This window comes from Electrophorus electricus, chromosome 3, assembly GCF_013358815.1.
Source record: "Electrophorus electricus isolate fEleEle1 chromosome 3, fEleEle1.pri, whole genome shotgun sequence".
NCBI classification, from domain to species: domain Eukaryota; kingdom Metazoa; phylum Chordata; class Actinopteri; order Gymnotiformes; family Gymnotidae; genus Electrophorus; species Electrophorus electricus.
Window position 1 is genome coordinate 15,132,603 of NC_049537.1, and position 20,663 is coordinate 15,153,265.

The 20,663-nt window shown below is 43.1% G+C and overlaps 2 protein-coding genes and 1 long non-coding RNA gene across 3 annotated transcripts; 2 read left to right on the forward strand and 1 right to left on the reverse strand.

Moving 5' to 3' along the window:
- The first annotated feature begins 157 nt into the window (after nt 1–157).
- gxylt2 (glucoside xylosyltransferase 2) lies at nt 158–13,558 on the forward strand. The gene is made up of 7 exons (XM_035524769.1): nt 158–548; nt 6,068–6,263; nt 7,894–8,025; nt 8,105–8,356; nt 9,918–10,041; nt 10,910–11,082; nt 11,822–13,558. The coding sequence occupies exons 1-7, from the start codon at nt 283–285 to the stop codon at nt 12,008–12,010; spliced, it is 1,332 nt and encodes a 443-aa protein (XP_035380662.1). The 5' UTR covers nt 158–282; the 3' UTR covers nt 12,011–13,558.
- LOC113570965 lies at nt 3,583–4,750 on the reverse strand. Its single transcript, XR_003409942.2, has 4 exons — nt 4,671–4,750; nt 4,171–4,208; nt 3,983–4,078; nt 3,583–3,741 (listed from the first exon to the last, which is right to left on the reverse strand). It is a non-coding gene; the product is annotated as an uncharacterized LOC113570965 (long non-coding RNA).
- A 278-nt stretch (nt 13,559–13,836) lies between the features above and the next one.
- On the forward strand, nt 13,837–19,384 carry ppp4r2b (protein phosphatase 4, regulatory subunit 2b). Its single transcript, XM_026999684.2, has 9 exons — nt 13,837–13,975; nt 14,912–14,993; nt 15,692–15,862; nt 16,134–16,227; nt 16,422–16,459; nt 16,586–16,660; nt 16,776–16,916; nt 17,238–17,590; nt 17,867–19,384. The coding sequence occupies exons 1-9, from the start codon at nt 13,942–13,944 to the stop codon at nt 18,202–18,204; spliced, it is 1,326 nt and encodes a 441-aa protein (XP_026855485.2). The 5' UTR covers nt 13,837–13,941; the 3' UTR covers nt 18,205–19,384.
- The last annotated feature ends 1,279 nt before the right edge of the window (nt 19,385–20,663 follow it).

Sequence of the window (20,663 nt, forward strand, 5' to 3'; positions counted from 1 at the left end):
GCTAGCTAGCGATATGATTAAGAATTGCAAAGTAACTGAATTTATTGCAATTCCTAAAAAAAATGGAGCATGGGCTTTTCAGCATTACGGTAAGGAAAAGCCCCTCCTCCAGAGAGTAATTTACGTGGATCATCTCGGCGCTAAGCTGAGCCAGAGAGTAGCCTTCTTCACAATACAACAGAAGTAATACAGCAATGCTGTCGAAATACATTTTATTTGCTTATTTAAAACTATAACGGGACACGTCGATGCAATGTCGAGAATACAGAACACTTTTCCACAATGAGACTTCATTGCAAAATTGTGGTTATTGCGATATGTTTCGGAGTTTTTCTACTTTTGTACTTTTTTGGGGGGAATGCCACAGACGAGCCACCGATAAAAGAAGTTGAGAAGGACAAACATTTTCCACCTTCGTCAGGAATCGGAAAAATTGCCTCAGAGAATGTAGCAAAACAATCCCGCAAAGAGCCTCAAAAACAAGTCCGTCCAAATCGAAAAGAACCAAAAATAACCAACAGAGGAGGCAATGTCAGCGCAAAGCTTAGGTAGGAAATTCTCACATCATTACTCACTTGATGGTTCCGTTCCAAGGCTAGTAGACCGTCTCACCAAATGCATTAACAGTGACGATACGAACCCAAGCCAATTGCATCTATATTTGGTTTAATACTCTGTATCGCTGTAGAAGTAGAGAGTTTTAATATCTATTTCCATGCGTTTTTCTTCCCCCTCCTTAAAGTTGATAGCTATAGCTACCCATTCTTATCATGGTCGGAGCAGATCTCTCCTTGGCAAAATCGAGAGACCAGTTTCATTCTCGAGTGTTAAGGACGTTTAATGCCTGAAGTGTGGGTCGCTTTGATAAGCAGGTCAATCGCTCCAAATGTAACAAAACACTAGTCATCATGTGATTTTAATGTCTATTAAAAGAAGAGAAAAACACCGAATCTCCGAAAATCTTTTTGTCAAAACAGGCAGTTTAGGCATTGTACATGTTGCATTTCCTCCTAATCTGATGTGTGACTAAAATCAAAATGCATTTGGGTACAGCAGTGCAATTAAGAAGCAGTGTCCCCATGCACGGTATAGACTGTGCTGTATCGTTAACGAAATGTCCGTCATCAAACAAAGCTGCAAGCATTAATTCTTGTCTCGTGGCATCAACACGCGGCAAAGCTGGAGCAGACGGGACCGTGACCCCCAAAAGCCAGTTCTAACCTTAACGCGCGCCGAATGTTCATCAAAGTTGCGTTCATATCAGGGCTGACCTGCAGTCACCTTGAGAATAATTAGCTCTCTCCCGCGGGCTAAACGAGGAAAGGCCAAATCAGAGATGGGTTGTTTGGCCTGAGTGAGTAAGCACGAGCCCTTGAGACAGTTTCTTATGGAATAGCTTTATCTGTTATGTCAGCGTCTTTTTTTATCATACGGTGGACTATGAAAAGTAGTTGTTGGCTTCACCAGATTAAAAACGTACGAATCGTTGCCTTTTTTTTCCTCATCTTTTGTTAATTGTTATAATCTATATAGCGATCATGTGTGCGAATCATATCGTACATATGTGCAGCCCCCTGATATTCCATCACAACATCTTACTCTTTGATTAAAGAGCACACATCATCAGTTATTTCTATCTTTGTTTGGTCTCTCATAATCATGACACCAGTGCCTAGTTTTTTTTCTGATAGCTAGTCGAGGCCACAGCTGGAATAAGGATATGGTGCCACGGGCACATTAAAACATGCGGGTAGGATGAGAGGAGTCTGAGCACAAAAGAGAAGTGTAGGAGAAAGATTATGTATGTGGCCTTTTGTTTGATTTTAGTCTGTTTAACACTAACACTTTTTTTCTTCTTTTTATGCTTGCCCTCCCTCGGACAGACTTCCTGCCTTGCTGGGGCAACACAGACAAACAAGTGATATGTCAGCCTGTTAGAGAGAGACAGAGAGAGTGTGTGAGGCGACAAACGGCTCACGACTGCTCTCGGGCAGCTTTTTCGAGTGACTCAGGTGCCGTCAGAAGTTCCTGTAGAAAACGTTTGCACTTGCTCATGGTAGTGTCTAAACAGCTCAGTTGTGTTTTTGGACTGGGTAGACTGAAGGGGAAGAATGGATAAAATTGCACACATCTGTCTTTTAAAAAGGCACATTTCAGCCTGAACCTTTGTCAAAGTATTTGTTCGTCTGTTAGCTAAGGTGCTCCCTTCCCTGAGTTTTAGATGCATCTTAAAATGGCCTATAGGTAGAGCCACCAATCACTGTGACAGCTGCAGACTCAGTCGCAATTGGGCTTTAATCCAGGATCTGATTGGTGGTTCTACCTATAGCCTACACAGAAGGCCTCTAGTTCTTATCAGTTTAGTTATGCCCTCCAAAGTGCTGGGAGTGAGTTTGCTTTGGAAAGGCTTCAGAGTGTCCCTGATGGATTAGGTTTGATAAAATGGGAGATCTGGTTTAATCCTGCTCTTGAGGCCAGACTACCCTGCTCCTTCAACTGGTCTCTCCACACCATAAGTAGGTAGATGCAACATAGTCTTGCACTCACTATATGCTTCCTGTGCATGTTTCACGGGCACAAGCATACATGTGCACAGACTGTACTGCACACAGATGCACAACACCTGAAAGCTACAGTTCATGAATCATCTCTATAAAAGGCAACTGCATGATCAAGTTTGTTATGCTTCATTATGGAGTGCAGCACAGCGCTTGGCGATACCGTCACGAACATTACAGTGTGTTGGGGCCACTCCTCAGTCCACATACCGACCAGACCTAATGGTTGCTGATGAATCATTTAAAAACATTTAAACAAAAAACCTTTTGCTGTCAGCTGGAACCCAGTTATGTTTTGTGCCTAGAGGCAATTGTACTGCTCCATGTTAGGCACATTACATAGGGCTGTAAACATGTCATCTGGGAAGACTTAGAGTCTCTCTCTCTCTCTCTCTCTCTCTCTCTCTCTCTCTCTCTCTCTCTCTCTCTCTCTCTCTCTCTCTCTCTCTCTGCAAAACTCCAGAAATCTCCTTGCTCACCCTGAGCCCCCTGATCACTTGTTACTCTGCCCATTCCAGTCCCCATCAGCCAAGAAAAGCCAAGCGGAATCTTTCGAGCTGTTAGCCTTTGTAGCCTTTACAGCAGGGTTTAGAGCCAAGTGTGGCACGAAAAAAGCAGCTGTTTGGCAGGTGAAGCTAAGTTCGTGGGATGGGGAGGGGGTTGGGAAGCTGGGGGGGGGGAGAGTCCTAAATCAGTTGGTCGTACAAGACAATGTGCAGTGAAAAGCATGCTGAAAAGCCCTGGCCCTATTCCCATACACGGACAGGCAGGAGGATTTTCATACGGAGTGGAAAGTGCTTGTTTTCTAATTTGAGTACACTTTGATGGATTTCTCTTGGTGCTCCCTTTCCCGATATATTTAAGTTCAAGGCTACGCTACAGCTTGAGAGTTTTTGGTCTTTGTTCTTTTAAGTATTTCTCCATTTAAGAAATATTTTGTCTCGTTAAAGAAAGGAGAGCAACTTTTGTTAAAGGTGTTCGATTTATTAGGCTACAAAGGCTCATGAAGGATGGGTATTGGCTGTCTAGTACCTGTTGTAGGAACAGGCCGTTTAATAACAGACGGCCTTTTTTTGACGCTTTCAAAGCCAAATGTTTCCATATGTGTCGAATCAGCACAGAAATGTTTCATCAGTGCTGCCAGTGTTGAGCTCAGTGCCTGTGAAGACTGTGCTCCTGGGAGCTGTTGAAAGAGAGAGAACAGCTTTGAGTTGACAAGGCCCTTTTTATGGACATGTTTAGAATAGAGTACTGTTGGATGTCCAGCGTAAGTAACATTTGCCTAGAGTTGTTGGGTCTTGAAACTTGAAGTTGTGTGTGTTTTTAACATATTCATAGGCAGGACATCTGTATGAATGCCATTTTGAATGAATACTAAAAGGCTACTGAACTGTAATGGGTGGTTAAGAAACTGGCAAATTTACCTGATGACATGCATTCTCAGTAAAGTTCTGATGAGTCCAGGTAGATGATGGCAGTTAAGGTTTAATGCAGTGGTGAATTAGTAGGCAGTAGTTCAGCTGGGCATAGTCCAAAAACAAAGGTTACAGTCCAAATGTGCATTTGGGATTTTATTTTATTTTATTTATTTATTTATTTTTAATACACGCACCAGTGCGTCTAAGCCAGGACAGGGCATTTTCTTGATGCCTGTAAAAGATTGCACATATACTGGAAGACTGTTAGTCATTCTGAGGCTGATTTTAGTTTTAAAAGGTTAGCTTTTATCTTATAGTGCAGAGAGATTTTTTAAAATGTGTCTTTTTGAAGAGCCCGGGTCTCTGATATAGTGCTCCCTTGCAGACCCAAAATGTAATTCCCCCTTTCCCAAATCTATTTCTTTATGTATGATTGAAAAATGTAATCTTACTGTTATAAAATATTTTTAAAATAGAAAATAGTTGCTTAAGCTTTAAACACTGTCAGAGCATTGGCCTACTTCCTGTAATGTATCCCGATGTAAATATGTGAGGTGTTTTGTTAAAGAAATTCAAGCCTTCAAAGTGGAGGCAACCGCCCACCCTCAGTCTCGTCTTCTCGCCAAATGTGTGGTGCACGAATGTGTCTCAGTCGGGCAGAAGACAAAGTGTGGCTGAAGATGGTCCCGCTCACCTCCAATCACCACAGCGTTTCCTCTTTTTTTTTCTTTTCTTTTTTTTGCCTTCCGTGGCAAGGTCCACGTTTGACTTTCCATGAGAGCAAGGGTATTTTTTTTTTGCTTAACCACTCCTCCATTGAAGCCCTTTGATGTGTATTCCCTACTCCCCTCTCTCTCTCTATATCTCTCCCCCTCTCTATATCCCCTCCCCCTCTCTATATCCCCTCCCCCGCCCTCTCTCTCTCTCTCTTTCTCTCTCTGAAAGGCTACATACTCCTCAGGCTGCACGATTTTGTTTCTTTTAACTAAATCCCTGGATAAATGGAGGACTGTGTCCCAGCCGTAGCTCTTGTTGCAGCACTGGAGAGCTCACTACCCCTGGGTGCTACAGTCTTTAATGTGAACCATGGAAGAAGGACCAAAAACCACAAACGCCCACACACACACAAAAAAAAAAACCTACACATGTATGTGATAAATCACAAGACATATGTGTCTTCGCTGCAGACAGTGATTTGTCCTACATGAAGAAGCATGCGCCTCTTCTTTCCCCGCTGGTTCTCCGGGGTCAATTTAAATTCTGTTGTAGTTCCCTCCATCCGCTGTGCGGGTAGCCGATTTTGCCTCGGATGTAGGACCTACTGAGAGGGGTGGAGAGCCATGACCCTGACATATTTCGTCTGCAATCGTTGCAGTTTTTCTTGAAACCACAGTTGAGTTGTTGACCGCTTTCTTTGTGTGCGTGTAAGAGAAGCAACCTTTAGGACCGCCTGTGTTCTCCCTTCTCGATGCATTACAAAGACTAGTCTGAGGTGGTTTTACAGAAGTCAAAACAAGGAAGGAAGCGTTCTTTAGTTTGGACAGCATGTAGTTGTTGAAAGCAGCTTTCTTCAGTTCTGGTTATTTTGGTGTAGAAGGTCTTAAATGATGGAGTTGGGTAAAATTTCAGGCTCATTTATTGGATTGGAGTCATGTATCTCAGTGGGAACTAAAGAACTCCCAACACACCTAGCTTTTGTTTGTTTTTCTGCCTTGCATATCCATGTTTGACGTCCACCGAGAGCAAGGGTGTTTTTGGCCACTTCTTGCGTTTTTCACGGTTCTGGAGAAACACGAATGGCATAAATCAAATAAAACAGATTTATTTAAAGATATAAACTAATCTATGTAGGGGATGGTACTTCACATTGTAAAGTCAGTTCTCCTATAGTGGTATTCTTATGGTGTACTCCACAGCCCCTGCATCTTGGTATGTTGTTCTAGTCTTTTATGGTTTGCTCTGCTAACCTCTAACAGATGCGTCGTCTGTGCCATACTGATTTGGAACGGCATCTTTCAGTCTTCAGACAAACGCCTTGAAATGTGGGCTGGGACTCCAGTGACCTTTCTAAACTTGATTTGATTCCTCCAGGCAAAAGAGCGAGCTGGGGCGGTCAGATTCGAAGTTTACCCGAGCAGAGGACCCGATGCACCTCGCTGTGGTCGCCTGCGGTAACCGCCTGGATGAAACGCTTACAATGGTGAAGTCAGCGCTGCTCTTCAGCATCAAGAAGATCAAGTTTCACATCTTTGCAGAGCAGGACCTGACTGGACACTTTGAGAAAGGGGTAAGAGTTCAGGGCAGTGGCCACGGTCTAATCCTTCTCCATTTAAGTGATGCGGTGTTGGAGGTTGATTGTTTGTTTTTTGCTCTACATTTTAAGGGATTAAATGCAGTTTCATGCCTCATTTTTTTGCAGTCTTTGTTTGCCCTTGGTGTGGATACCTTTGTATGTCTGGGATGACGGAACACAGAGTTATCAAGAAAAGTATAACTGGGTCATTTCTGTTCTTGCTTATTCTAATGTTTCATGTGGCTTCAGCTCTGTTATCCGAGCATCAGGCCGTATGTTACGTCTAACTTCAGTTCCCCTCAGTAGAATGTGGTGCTCCCAACACAGGCCAGATGCTCCAGATACACAGTTCTAGCTTTTTTTGCAAGGTCACTTTGGTTGTTGTTCAGCCACAGTTGGCAAGAATACTCCAAACTATGCATGCTGTGAGAGCTTCTTTAGCCTCCAGAGTGCAGATGTAGTTAAGACTTACTAGAACCGCGACTGTTATGCAGAGGCCTCCAATGGCAGTTCCCACACCACTGAAGTTCTTCTGTTTGCCACATGAACGCCTCTGCGGTCGCCCTCGAGCGTTGGCTCTCCAATGCCTTGGCCTGTGCTACGCACCGCTCTTGCAGGGGGAGGTAACTGCCTTCGCCTCCCACCCATCACGCTTTGATCCCTTCCCCTTATGGGTGTCTTGGCAGCTGGCTTCTGCCTCTCCCTCAAACCTAATCATTTAACAACGGTTAACGGGGGGGGGGGGGGGGCTTGGGGGCGCTCTTTGCGGGAAAGTGATCCGCTTTGCTAGCGGAGCAGGCATCTTTGGTAGCAGCGTTGCATTGACTGAACTGCGTGCCCCGTAAACAGCCACAGAAGGGGGAACAGAATGCCAACAGCATGAAGCTTTGAAGGGGGCTGAAAGGAATCCATTATAGGTCAAATGCAACAAGCTCCAGATCAAGCCAGATTAATGCAGGTTTTAACATTTCCCAGTGCTGAGGTAATTGGAAGGACTCTCCTGCTGTGGATTTAATTCAGTGTGTTTGTTGGCAGACAAAAATCCATCTGATCTTCATAGCTCCTTTTTTACTCTGACAGTAAATGATGCACACCTGCTGGTTTAGTTTGATTGATCATACAATGCCCATTGATTTGTGCATGTTGTGACCCTCTTTTACATAAGCACTGCGTAACACAAGGGGTTCCCGGTGAATTATTCGGAAGATGATGCCATTTTTTCACTATATTGTCTTCATGCAGTACATTTATTTGACTTTTTTGCAACAAGCTAGAGTGATGTTTAATTTGCTTTTTATTAGTATAGTGAAATACTAAATGACTTGGTCAATAACTTTGTTTAGATAACACTGATTTTAACTATTTTATATAGCACAAGAGTACAGAATCGGCGAGAACCCATTAGCAAGTTACTTCTTACATCTTAATATTACGCATGGAATCATAAATCTACACTGTCACCCTTTTACTCAGTCCCACTCCAAGCAGCACCTTGTCTGGTTTAACTTTGATGAGATTATCACTCCTAAAGCCATGGAGAAATGGCTCTCCAAGGCTGTGGTGTGCTACTCGCAGCACGGCTGGCTGGATGTTTCCTCCTGACTGTGTGCACTTCCTCCCTCAGCTGAGCCAGTGGCCAGCACCGCTGTCCTCCAAGTTCCAGTACACTCTGTACCCCATCACCTTCTCGGTGGGGAACGCCGAGGAGTGGAAGAGGCTCTTCAAGCCATGTGCTGCCCAGAGGCTCTTCCTTCCGGTAAGGACCCCCACCCGAGTTTTCCGCTTCACCTTTTTCCCGCCGTGTTGATCGTGAGGGTTACTTCCCGGTCGCCCAGGTGATCCTGAAAGATGTGGACTCGTTGCTGTACGTGGACACGGACGTGCTCTTTCTGCGGCCTATGGACGACATCTGGGCATTCCTGAAGGCTTTCAATGGCACTCAGTTGGCAGCCATGGCCCCCGAACACGAGATCCCCAAAATCGGCTGGTACAGTCGTTTTGCGAGGCACCCTTTCTACGGGGTCACTGGTGTCAACTCAGGGGTCATGCTGATGAACCTCACGCGGATCCGGAGCACTCTGTTCAAGGTGAGCTTCTTGATTGAACTCCTTACTTAATTTGGCTGTTAGTTGATTGGAATGAATTAGGCAAATCCTTATTCCAACACTGGAATCGTCGCTTTCCAGGTTAAGTGAGGATAGTGGTTAACTGGAGGTTAAACTAGGCAATTATCAGGAGGTGGTCCATTAAATTTCATAGCATTCCAGTTATTCCTGTGCTGGGTGTCTGTGTCCCCCACCCCAGTGAGCTTTCCCTATTTCCCTACCTTTGTACTTTCCTTGCACATTATACCTTGAGATCTTAATTTTTTATTACAAGCTATTAAAGGCGTAAGTGCCACTCTGGAGTACTGATGCCTTGATGCATGCTCCTTTCCTTAGCATGAAATACAACAGCCATTTTCTTACACCTCTCCTGTTCCCTGAATTTTATCGCTCTCTTGAGGTGAGAAAGATGTCAGAGAGGAGATAGATGGGAAGTATTAAAAACTGACTGAGTTTTCTGACTGTGTTGCCGTAGACTATATCGGTCTAATTTACTGGGCATCTTGGGATAGCTGACATTGTCCAGGTTTCCACAAAAGCAAAATGTGGTTAGTAGATCTCGATATCTCTCTCTCTTTGGCAGGTAAAGATATGCAGGGTGTAGGCCTTTTAATATCCAGAAGGCTTTTAGTGAATCAACTCCGCAAATGCCTGAGGTTGGGAAATGCATGGACGTCTCTTCCAAAATTCGAAAAGTACTTTACCTTCTTGTCAAGTGTTGCAAACAGAAGTAGAGAAAATGAGTGTAATGGCAGTGTAGGCTCAATTTGTTGATGTATTTTCAAAGCACTTAGTAATTGAACTCATGGACCTCTTAAGAAATTTGTATATACCTAATTTTGAGTTAATGTGTTGCATGTATGAATTAGTATAATAACCAGATTAAACTGGTGGGCATTATTGATTCTTTGCCCCTCTCCAGACAGAATTTCTAGCTTTTCTATTCTGTGCCAGTGTTTACAGTAATGAGACACACTACTTTGTAGCTGTGATTGTAGTAATTGTAGTCATTTAGATAAGGGTGAGGGTAATGTAATTTCTCCAGTATAAGGGAATTGTTGCATGACAAATGCCTTATTTTTCCTGTTCTTTTTCATGAAACCTTTAGCAGGAGCGGGTGTTGTGTACATAATTTGTTCATTTCCTTTAACAATTGGCAGAGACTTCAGCCCTCACGTGTCCTTGAGACTTCAACCTACACGTGAACCCTTTTAACCAGCGCCTTGCGGAGCCTTTAAGAGCCTCTGCTGATTGAAGTCTGCTGATTGCACTCTGAAGTGGGTGTGGGGGATGTGTGCGCTCACCCGTGTGCCTGTGTGGGCGTAGCGAGGTCGAATTAGCATATTTCTGAAGCCCATAAACAGTTGTAATTTCAAGCCAAGGCACTTTTTCAAAATACCCTATCAAAAAAAAATTAAATAGGAAACTTCTCTTGAGAAGAAAGGGGGAAAAAAATGCTGCCATCTCTCTATGGACAGATGTCTGAAATCAAGCCGGCAGACTTGCTGTTGAGGAAAATAACCTGCCACTCTTGATTTTACAGAACAGCATGATAGCCAGTGGTCTGTCCTGGGAGGACTTGCTTCACCCGCTCTACCAGAAATACAAGAACCACATCACATGGGGGGATCAGGACCTCCTCAACATTATTTTCCACTACAACCCAGGTATCTTTACACATGTTTAGTAAGGTTTTGATTAGTACATTAACTTGACATTCATTTGTGCAGATTATAAATGGCAATATTGGCACATTTTCTACAAATGGAGATTATAATTAACCCTATTTAGTTGAATTAGATTAGGTTCTTCATTAGTGGATCAAATATTAACATCTGTTTCTCATTGAATGTGGAGATTATTACATGAAAATCCCATTGTATGTGTGTCACATTCTCAGAACTGTATCCTTTTAAACTGATGTAGCCCAAATTCCATCCTTTAAATGAAAGCAGCCCAGAACTACAACCTTTTAAAACATCCCAGAACAACAAACTTTAAACTAAAGCATCCTCAAACTCCATCCTTTTAATCTGAAGCAGCTTGCAGTGAAATTTACAGGGACCCACCAATGCTCACCTCATCCGATCCACCCATGTCAGAAAATCGATATCCAGCTGCCAGCTCTCTTTCTCACTGAACCCCCTAGAAGTAGCTCCTGCAGTAGAACGCTCTCAATTCGGCAGGTAGAGCAGTGCTGCGTTCGCAGGTAAACACTTTCCCAGCCCCAGGTGGAGGTGGCAAACACAGAGCCAGGTGTGAGGATTAAGGCCCTGTGGCTGTGATGGAGACTTGGCGCAGATTGTGTTTGTCTCACAACTGTAATGGAACATCGCAGGAGGGGGGGAGGTTTGCAAACAACGAAGCAGCAGGCATTCAAGAGCGTGTGAAATGGATGTGTGAAACAAGCTCAGAAAACATGCTATACAAATATATTGAACAGTTTTGTCTCTTTTTTTTTTTCTCATTTGGATGGTGTTTTGTTGTTAAATACCTAAAGCGCTTGTCTCTCCTCTCCCCCCCCCCAATCCACAGAATGCCTGTACATATTTCCATGCCAGTGGAATTACAGGCCCGATCACTGCATGTATGGCAGCAACTGCAAGGGGGCGGAGGAAGAGGGTGTGTCCATTCTCCATGGCAACCGCGGCGTTTACCATGATGATAAGCAACCCGCCTTCAAAGTGGTGTATGATGCAATACATGAAGTGAGTCATCTCGTTAGCTATTCTGTGAAGAAATAATATGTCACACAGCGTGTGTATACACCGGTATACACCATCCCCCTTTATGGCAGCATTACACTTTCCCACTCATCACTAGTACCTCTAGTACTGCCCCGTTAAGTTTTACCCACTGTGCCTGTGCAGCCGACTTGGCTTCTGAGGTAGGAGTGGCATTTAATGAGCTCCATCGGGTGGGTTAAAAATTCCTTAACTGTACTGTGGGCAATTTGGATCTCCTGTATTGGGACTGAGGAACATCATCACAGGTGATCTCAGTGTATTGCCATGGTTTGTTGTCATACGATCCTTGACACATATGAAGTGACAGGTAGCTGCGATTATCTGCAGCTAGAAAGGTCTGAGGACTAAGTATGTTTTTAAAAAGCCTCGATTTTGTCTGCAAAGCTCTTGTGATGGTGGACTTCACTTTGTCTTCCCCTCTCACGACTTGGAAGGAAATGCTATGAAGTTTTACTGTGCTGGAACAACAGCTGCATTGCATTATTGCATTTTATATTCTCCTCCAGTCTGTTCTTAAAGACTTCCATATCAAAAAGCCATCTCCCCAGCAGAAAACCATTTGTCTAACGGTGTTACATGCCCCCTCTGCTGTTCAGAAGTCTATATGAATTTGGAATCATGAGGTGTTCGTGAATGTAAGCTCCATTGTTATTCCAAACTGAGCATGTTTCTCACAGCATTTTGCCTTCTTGTTTTTCAGTATCCTTTTGGGGAGAACATGTTCCAGTCCTTGTTCTATCCTCTCCAGACCAAATTCTTGGATACGGTCAACACGTTGTGTGGTAGAATTCCTCAGGTGTTTCTCAAGCAGATCGAAAAGACCATGAAGGCCGTGTTTGAACAAAAAGTAATCCGCCACATTGGGCCACCACACAGACAGCACCGCTGAGCTGCTTTAGTAACAGTGTACTAATGTAATAATGACAAGGAGAAGTGCTCATTCTCTACCAATGGGTGTCTCTCTGTGTTTTCTATTTGTTTTTGGAACATGTGCAATGCCAAGAACTTTTAGTATATGGTCTCCAGAACATCATCGTCTGTCTGGAGAGGATGAGATGCAGCGCTCCTTGGATAGACTTGGTTTTAGGCCATGGTTATTACTGGATAACTGGCAGCTTGACTATGAAGTTGATCTCCAATGGATTGTACTGCTTAGCTGGCCTTGGTGGATGAGCAAAGAAACGACACTCCACGTGTTTGAAACTGGGTCAGGGCAGGAATGTTCTCCTAAATAATTATTTTGACCTTGTGGTTGAATGGTGTTATTTGAATTCAGCAGAATGTTTATATTAAGTGGCATGAACAACAAATATATTTTTTGTGCTACACAATAGAGAAAGCACCAGTTTGCACACATTGCATTTTCAGAGGAACTATTTGACTGAGGATATTATGAAAAATTGGGGATAACTGTTTACCCTAAATTCAATTAAGGACAAGATGACCTGTCAGGAGAGGTGAATACAAATTTCTATTGCACTCAAATTTGTATTCTATTGCACTCAGATGTGTTGCATCTAAACATTGTAGAGTGTTCCTGAGAAAAACAAATGTTTGTGTTAGATTTTTTTATTTTTTTATTTTTTTGAGCCTTTACAAAATGGGGTTAATCTCTCATACTGGAAGGTTTACCACATCTTTACCACATCTGATCAACCCAGTGCTTTATATTCGCGTACTTTCAAGAGTCAAAATTTGCAACAGCAGTGGCCCTGCTGAACTGGAGACTGACACTCCCGACATAAATATACCTAATCAAAATCCCTGGCAACAAACTCACAATTTGAATAGCATGTGTTCACAAGACCACCTTAAGGTACAGATACCATGTATACACCTTTTATCTTTCTCTTTTTTGACAGTATTGAACAAAAATAACCTCTACAAATGCACATTTTAATGTGCACTTCTGTCTGTTCTTCTGTTAATTTAACATTTGACCCTGACAATGTCATGCCATCCACAAACCATATTCAAAGCCTTTGATATCACAGATATCATCATACATCATGGCCTCAGTTTTGCTACATATCTTCTGATTTTTTTTACTTTGAATTGTATTTTCATATATATATCTCAGAGATATATATATATATATATATATATGAGAGAGAGCATATATATTGATATGGTCTTTTTTTTAATTTGATGAACTGTGGAACAAGTGTAAATAATTTGATACATTGGCACAATGTGCTTTTTATTATGTCTGACTGGTTTCCAGTGTCATCTCTCTTTAGGTGAATTTGAACAGTTCAACCTAAAAACAGGTGGTATATACAAACTATGTTATAAGGGTTGTCTCTGAGACTTGCACATGGTTTATATTCTTGTGTGTGTTTCTGAGATGAATATGTTTATCTCGCTATCATCTTACACAGAGCTGTGTCCATGCATGTCAGAAACCTAATAAATGAATACATAAAATTAAAGCGTATAATACGTTTATGTGTGTTATGCAAAAGACCACCACCTTTGAAAGCTGGTCGTGTGAGGACAGGATGAATAATTAATATGATGTGATTTCTCTGAGGGAGGGAAATCACCATTTAGGGGTACAACAAGAGAATTACGTTCAAAGACCCTATTAAGGAGGCAAGTATTGTTCGATTGTTGTAACAGGACAATCCGTCCTCCCCTCGACGGTCCAAATGCATTTACGCAGCCCAGATCCAACCACAGCAGCACCAGCCGGTCTAGGGCAGTGACGTCACCAACGCCATATTGAAATATTTTCCTTTTCCTCTTTTTCCTCTTATCTCAACAGCAGCCATCAACACTGCGTTTCCTGGTGGATTACTAAGAACAAACCTCACAAACATGGAGATCGACACTCTTCTAGAGGCTTTGAAAGGTTATAAACGTTTATTTTTGGTAGTTTCTGTGAGTGTTGCATTGAGTAGAGCATTGATGAGTACTGTGTCAAGATAGAGCACAAGTGGCCGTACGGGGAGAGGTGTTCTCTGTTTAGCGAGCTAGCTCGTTAACGTAGCAAGTTAACTTAGCCAGTTAGCTTAGTCATTATGTTTTGCTACCTAAAGTGTTCCTTGCTTTTTTTGGAGATGTTATCTAGCGAGCAATTAAGATTCGATCTGTTGCTTTGTAGTTTCTTGACAACGAACCTTAGTTTGCGATATTAATAGCTAGCTAGCTGGTGCTAATGAGCTTTCGCCTAGTAGATTTAGACAGCAAAGCTACCTTGCGGTTAGCGGTCTGGCTAACACATTTCTAAAGCTTAAAGCAAGTCCTCTAAGGTAGGTAGGTAGGTAGCTAGCTGGCTAGCTAATTAGCCAGTTGCGTAGGTAGCCGCTTAGGTAACGAATGTAGTTAGCTTTACTAGCTAACCTATCTATCTAACCGCTATCTAAATGGCTAGCAGGCAAAATTCGAACTGTTACCCTACCTATTGTCTAGCCTGCTTAACCCAGTATATTGCAATTAATATAACTAATAATTGATGTGGTTTTAAATTAGCTAGATAACTAACAGTGTTGTCAAATCACAGATATTAGCCAGCTGCAGGTTCGTTTTTGTTTCATGCGTTGAAATGATGCTTGCTAACTTAAGCCTGATGATCGTTCCTCAATCTTTGTTGACTAGACGTCGAGATCCTGCCAGTGAAGGACAACTTTTTGCTTTGAGTAGCACGATGATAAGAAATACCGACATTTTCTACAGTTTAAAACTAGAATAACTAATTTATTCTAACGAAAGTGTAAACCAAGGTATTCAATTATTGACAAAAGAATGCATTTATGAACTACAGTGTTACTTTCCGTGTTGTCTTCAGATTTCGAGAAGAAAGGGAAAAAAGAAGTCTCTCTCGTGTTGGACCAGTTTCTCTGCCATGTTGCCAAGACTGGTGAAACTATGTAAGTAGTGTGCAAAAACTAACCTTTCGGGCTCACTTTGCTATTAGCGACTGTCACTGAATTATCTTGAAGTCGTTTTTGTACCTCACTATTCGTCGATGTGCTTCATTGAACCACAAGTGGAACAAGGACACACTGTCATAGATGCGTAGCATGTTCATATCTGCAACCTAGGACAAGGATTTGAACATTTCTATAGAGCCTGACCTTCATGACATATGGTAGTTATTATGGTTGTAACGGAAGTGGTTGTTGACTTTCACACATAGAATTACATGCTTTCTGTCCTTGTCTTAAAAATAAAATATTGATTTGACTCATCTTTTGCAATTGATAAGGTGAAAAGAGCCAGTCATTAAGCTAAGTCAGTCTAAATAATATAACTACCGTTTATAGCTTAGCTAAAATGTTATCTGCCTCTTCCTTATGCTTTAAGTTAATGAATAGGAACCTAAAGGGATTCATTTAATTAAAAACATGGGTTTTGTTTGTCCAAATTGAAGCTGATAGATGGCACAGAGAAAGATTCATTCTTAGAAGCACAACTGGAGTTAATTTCTACATCAAATGAAACCTTGCATTTTCACATAAGTTACATTGAATCAATGTTTGTCTTCCAGAGAGCACCCTACTTTCTCTCAGTGTAGAATGACATTTTGTGCCTGTGATGTATTTCCTGTGTGTTTGCTTCACCATAGGGTGTCATGGTCACAATTTAAAAGCTACTTTCTGTTCAAACTGGAGAAAGTAATGGAGGACTTTAGAGCTTCGGCCCCGGAGCAGAGAGGGCCTGCAAACCCAAATGTTGAGTCGGTTCCATTTGAAGAGATGAAGGAGAGGATTTTGAAGATAGTCAACGGATACAACGGGTGAGTAGCCTAACAGTAACAGATTGTAAAAGATCACGTGGTGCAAAGTAGGAAGCTGTGTTTAGTGCCTGGGAGAGCTGACATTATATGCAAGTGGTGGGAGTCTTGGAGAGTCTTACCCCATGCAATTGCGCCATCTACTGACTGTTGAATATAGCATGCAGGATGGCCGCATTGCTGCTGATAGATTAGCTCTTGAGCACATGGTGTTATTCATTTGGTGTTGGTCAGAGCATGCTGCTGATTGCTGTGAATTCTATCTTCCATTCAGAATTCCATTCACTATCCAGCGCTTGTGCGAGCTCCTCACAGACCCTAAAAGGAACTACACGGGGACAGAGAAGTTCCTCCGAGGTGTTGAGAAGGTGTGAACAAGCTCACTAGACCGGGTATATTTTTGGTGTGCCCATTAGGCCAAGTACTAGTACATTTTACAAGGTGTTCTGTGTAAGAGGTTAAGTTTTATATATTACACTGTACCAGTATTAACGCAAAAATCCCATTTTTCTATACATTGCTGTTGTGATGCTTGTGTTCAACATTTGTGTTCTCTGTCCAGAATGTGATGGTGGTCAGCTGTGTGTATCCTACTTCAGAGTGAGTGACAGCTTGCTCCTCTGTGTTGCAGTTTATTAACTTGTTACATTTATCCAGCCCAGCTAATGGGCTCTCACAAACACCTCTGGTGACTCAGGTTGGTCAGCGTTTTGCTTACCTTCTCAGGAAAAATGGCTGCAGTGGTGTCAACAGAATGAACGGAGTCATGTTGCCGGGCAACGCATCTGTCTTCACTGACAGGTAAAGAAAATTTGCCCAGTGTGTATGTGAGGGACATCGGAGGGGGGCTTGCTTTCTCTCTTGCTCTCACCCATTGTGGCTCTCCTGTGATTGCACTGTCACACCATCCCTTCAGAAAGGTGAATGGGCCAGGCACCCCCAGGCCGCCAAGCAGACCCAAGCTCTCCCCATCCAGTTCGCTCGCCACAAATGGCCTGCCAGACATCACGGAAAACAAGGAGTTGAGCACAGCACCGGTCCACAGCAAACTCATCAGGTACACTTTGTCTGTGCATCAGCTACTCAGGGAACCACAAAAAGACTTAAACAGTTTTTATTTATAACTTAAAAAAAGGAAAATAACAGACAGACCTAGACTGATGAGTAGATTTAAGACTCATGTTAAATGTTTGTATTTTTCATGGTGCATGTTTAAAAGGCATTCTTCATATTTAGGATGCTTCTTTTGACATGCAATAAGCATTGATTAAATTGTTGATCACGGAAGGATACGTTTTAGTATATTTATGGTCTTGATGCATATCGAGTGCTCTGGTACCTTTGCCTCACTGTTGAACACTCCTTATGGGTTTTTCAGCGAAGCACCCCTGCCTGGCTTTGGTGTCCCTCTAAGCAGCTCTGTCAAGAACAAGCATACGGACGAGGAGGAAGGCATGGAGGAAGAGCATCACGAGGTGAAAAGGCTCAAATTTAGTGAGGACAGTGGCAAAGAGGAGGAGGAAGAGGAGGAGGAGGAAGAGGACGATGATGACGAAGAAGGCGGCGAGGACGAGCTATGTAGCGAGGCAACCAGAGTGGTGATGGCCAGTAGCGCGGCAGACGTGGGCGGTGCCGATTCACCGACGTCCATGATGCAGGGCAAGGACGACAGGTGCAAGGAGGAGGTGGAGAGCACAGCCGCCACTTCGACAGCAGCCTGCGAAGAGCAAGGTATTCACAGCACTCAGGGTTGACCGTAACCTTGTGAATGAGGTCGGACTAATCTGGAGCATTGGATTGATTGTTAGACATTGTTGGAATTGATTGCTGGCACTTCTGTTAGGCAATTTCTTGCTCCATGTAACTATTTCTAGATGTCGTTGGTTTTAATTGTCCAGCAACGTATTTTTTTCTGTGAAAAGGGACCAGTCACCTATCTTTGTGTGGACTTGTGGTAATGGTGTAAAATCAAACTTCACACTCCCTCCCCCCCCATTTACTCCCCAGAACCCTCGAGCACGCAGTCCGACTGTGCACCGTTGGGAGACCGAGAAGGGCACGACGAGCGTGAAGTGCCCTGCGGTTCAGCCCCCTTTGCTGAGGAACCCAGTGACATGGACCAATCGGAGCAGAGAGCTCCGGCGTCTAGCCCAGAGCTGCGGGAAGGGGAGGAGCCCAGTGAGCCAGTTAGTAGCACCAGTAGCAAAGGGAACGGTGCCAGCAACAACGAAACCGCCGGCGGCCTCCCCCCCAGCTGCAGTAGTGCCGACTTGCCTACAGAGGGCGATGTGGACTCGGGGGATCCAGACTCGGAGAGCACAGAGGAGCCCATGGACCAGGACTAAGCACTGGCCGAGCGCGGACTCCGTAGCACAAACAGCAACCAGCGTGCGCTCGCGTGGCAACTTGAGAAGAACACACTAACGAATTGGGAGTGGCCCGAAAAGTGGTCGCCAACCCCGCCACCCTGCGCCATTTAGGTCCAGCATCTCCTACCTTCTCCGACTCTTTCCCCTCCGAATGGACACACTGTGCTGGGGTACATTTTTTCAGTTTTTAAATTGAAAGTTTTAAACTACAAGGTTCTTTTTCTACACTGTTTTCCCCCTTTCTAGTTCCTTCCAGTGCAGTTGGACTTCACAGGCATTTTCTTCTAATTGCTTTTTGTTGAAACAAAGAAGAGACAGGCTGTCGTCTCCCCCCCTTTTTTTTTCTCCATGTCTTCTGCGCAGGCTGTAGGAGTGGAAGGACTCTGGAGGGTAACCCCACCCTTCTTAACATCACTGTTTTGAATTTCAGTAGTTCGGTTAGCTACATAGACCCAATCTCCAGGGCAGTAGTGGAGATCTTCTCCTTGCTTATGCAGTTTCTCCAAAGACCCATCACTTACTAGAGTAAGAAATGACAACCCAAGCAAATGCAAGCCATAGTTATAAGTCCATGTTTTATTTTGTCCTTCCATGTAGTTTGTTATAAAGGGTTGTTTCTCACCCGTCAGCTTGACGCATATGGATCTATGTGGAATGTCTCAACTGTGTGTTAGATACACAGCATCCTTGTTTCTCCCTTGTATCTTTTTGTTCCTCATTTTTTTACTCTCGCTGTTGCTACACCATAGATTATACTGAAGGAGAGAGTTTAATATAAAAGGTACATATATTTAATGAAACATTTCAAATGAGTCATTTTGACTTTTTTTTGGTTGATTTTGACTAATAATTTATGAACATTTTCCTTGAATCACTATTTTTGAGGTGTGTGTGTGTGTGTGTGTGTGTGTGTGTGTGTGTGTGCGCGTGTGTGTGTCTATACCAGGTTGTCTCACCAGTAACAGCTAGCTGCCCCCACTGCAGCTGTACTGTTTTGATATTTAGAATTTTTACATTTCTGTAGGATTTTGTAGGGCATTGTGTTCACTGCTTTTTGTGACTCCATATATAATTGTAAGGTTTCTGTGTATACTGAATGCGTGTGCTTTCAATGCAGTATTCAGGTGAAGCAATAAATGTTCTGGTTTTAAATGTGCAAATGCACCTTTTTAAATGTCATATTTCGTCAAGATTCCCAAATTGTATTTCAGACTTTCTCTTGTAAGTGTAGAAATTGTGACGGGGAAGTTATCTAGTACAGTATCGGTGCTTAAGTGTATTATTGTGGACACGAAATGAACACTTCCTGAGCTAATGTCTGCATATAATCTTCATTTCTTCAGAGCCCTCGCACATTGTGTACTCATACGCTTGGATTCCGTCGCTGTCTCGCGAAATCATGTTAGATCGGAATAATACAGCCTCACCTTCCCGCACGTGCATGAGGTCACGCAACGGCGCGCGCTCCCCAGTCTCTCCGGCAGGGTGAAATTTACCCACCCTCTCGGAGGAAATAAAAAGGGGATTGTCTAAATCCAGCCGCGACGCTTTGCAGCAGGCTACGTTAACTGTAGTCTTTGGACGACAGTCTCTGGGGAAATAAGTCGTGTCACCTTTGGATTCGAGTCAGATCAAAAAAGACGTCAGTCACAGACAATTGCCGCGTCCTTATTAAAGACAGAGTCTCGTGACGGGGGAGTTAACGCAGATATGCTACTTAAACATAGGACAACAAAGTCAATATTATAAAAACGGTAGGTGTGATTACTTTGTGCGATATGCACACATGGCTCCGTATTTCACCAGCTGCGGCCTACCATATGCTACCATATGAAGCCATGTATTAAGACAAATATCCTCGCGCATTAGCTTACTTTGGGATTAAGGGATGAGGAAGACCCGAGAAAGACCGGCGCTGTTGAGTAGTGGGGGAAACACCTGATCCAAACAGTTAAGTCATAAGAATCGGCTCCAGCGAAGGCTTTACAATCGCTATTTCTTTGAGAAGTTTAGTATTTTCCTAACTCAACCAGCCTGATTGGCAACGGCCTAAAGACAGACACAAACGAGTTCTAATGTTTTGAAGAAGTTCATATAATGACCAATGTCTTAATGTGATAATATTTAAGATTTCTTTTTTTTTTAATCATCTTGTTCCCATTACTTAAAATAATTAAATATTAATTCCTCATTCATTACATAGCACAAACGAGAGGCACTGGAGACTTAACTGTTACTGGACAGTTCATACAACGGCAGAATATTCTTAGTCCTGGGGACCCTGTTGATGGCACACTATATCCCTGCTCTGATAGGTCAGCTTGGTCATTACCCACTGAAGTGGATCAGATGTGTAAGATGTTTGCTTCACTCCACACTACCTGAGTTGACTGTTACTCAACAAAGAACTGAACATAGTGGAATCACAGGTTGCG

What these genes read in the sequence shown, in the direction of transcription:
- gxylt2 (XM_035524769.1), top strand. Translation starts at nt 283, where the DNA reads ATGAGACTTCATTGCAAAATTGTGGTTATTGCGATATGTTTCGGAGTT. An exon ending in CCCAGAGGCTCTTCCTTCCG is followed by an intron (nt 8,026 to 8,104) that starts GTAAGGACCCCC and finishes CCGGTCGCCCAG; the next exon opens with GTGATCCTGAAAGATGTGGA. An exon ending in TATTTTCCACTACAACCCAG is followed by an intron (nt 10,042 to 10,909) that starts GTATCTTTACAC and finishes CCCAATCCACAG; the next exon opens with AATGCCTGTACATATTTCCA.
- ppp4r2b (XM_026999684.2), top strand. Translation starts at nt 13,942, where the DNA reads ATGGAGATCGACACTCTTCTAGAGGCTTTGAAAG. An exon ending in TCCTCCGAGGTGTTGAGAAG is followed by an intron (nt 16,228 to 16,421) that starts GTGTGAACAAGC and finishes TTCTCTGTCCAG; the next exon opens with AATGTGATGGTGGTCAGCTG. An exon ending in AGCAGCCTGCGAAGAGCAAG is followed by an intron (nt 17,591 to 17,866) that starts GTATTCACAGCA and finishes TTTACTCCCCAG; the next exon opens with AACCCTCGAGCACGCAGTCC.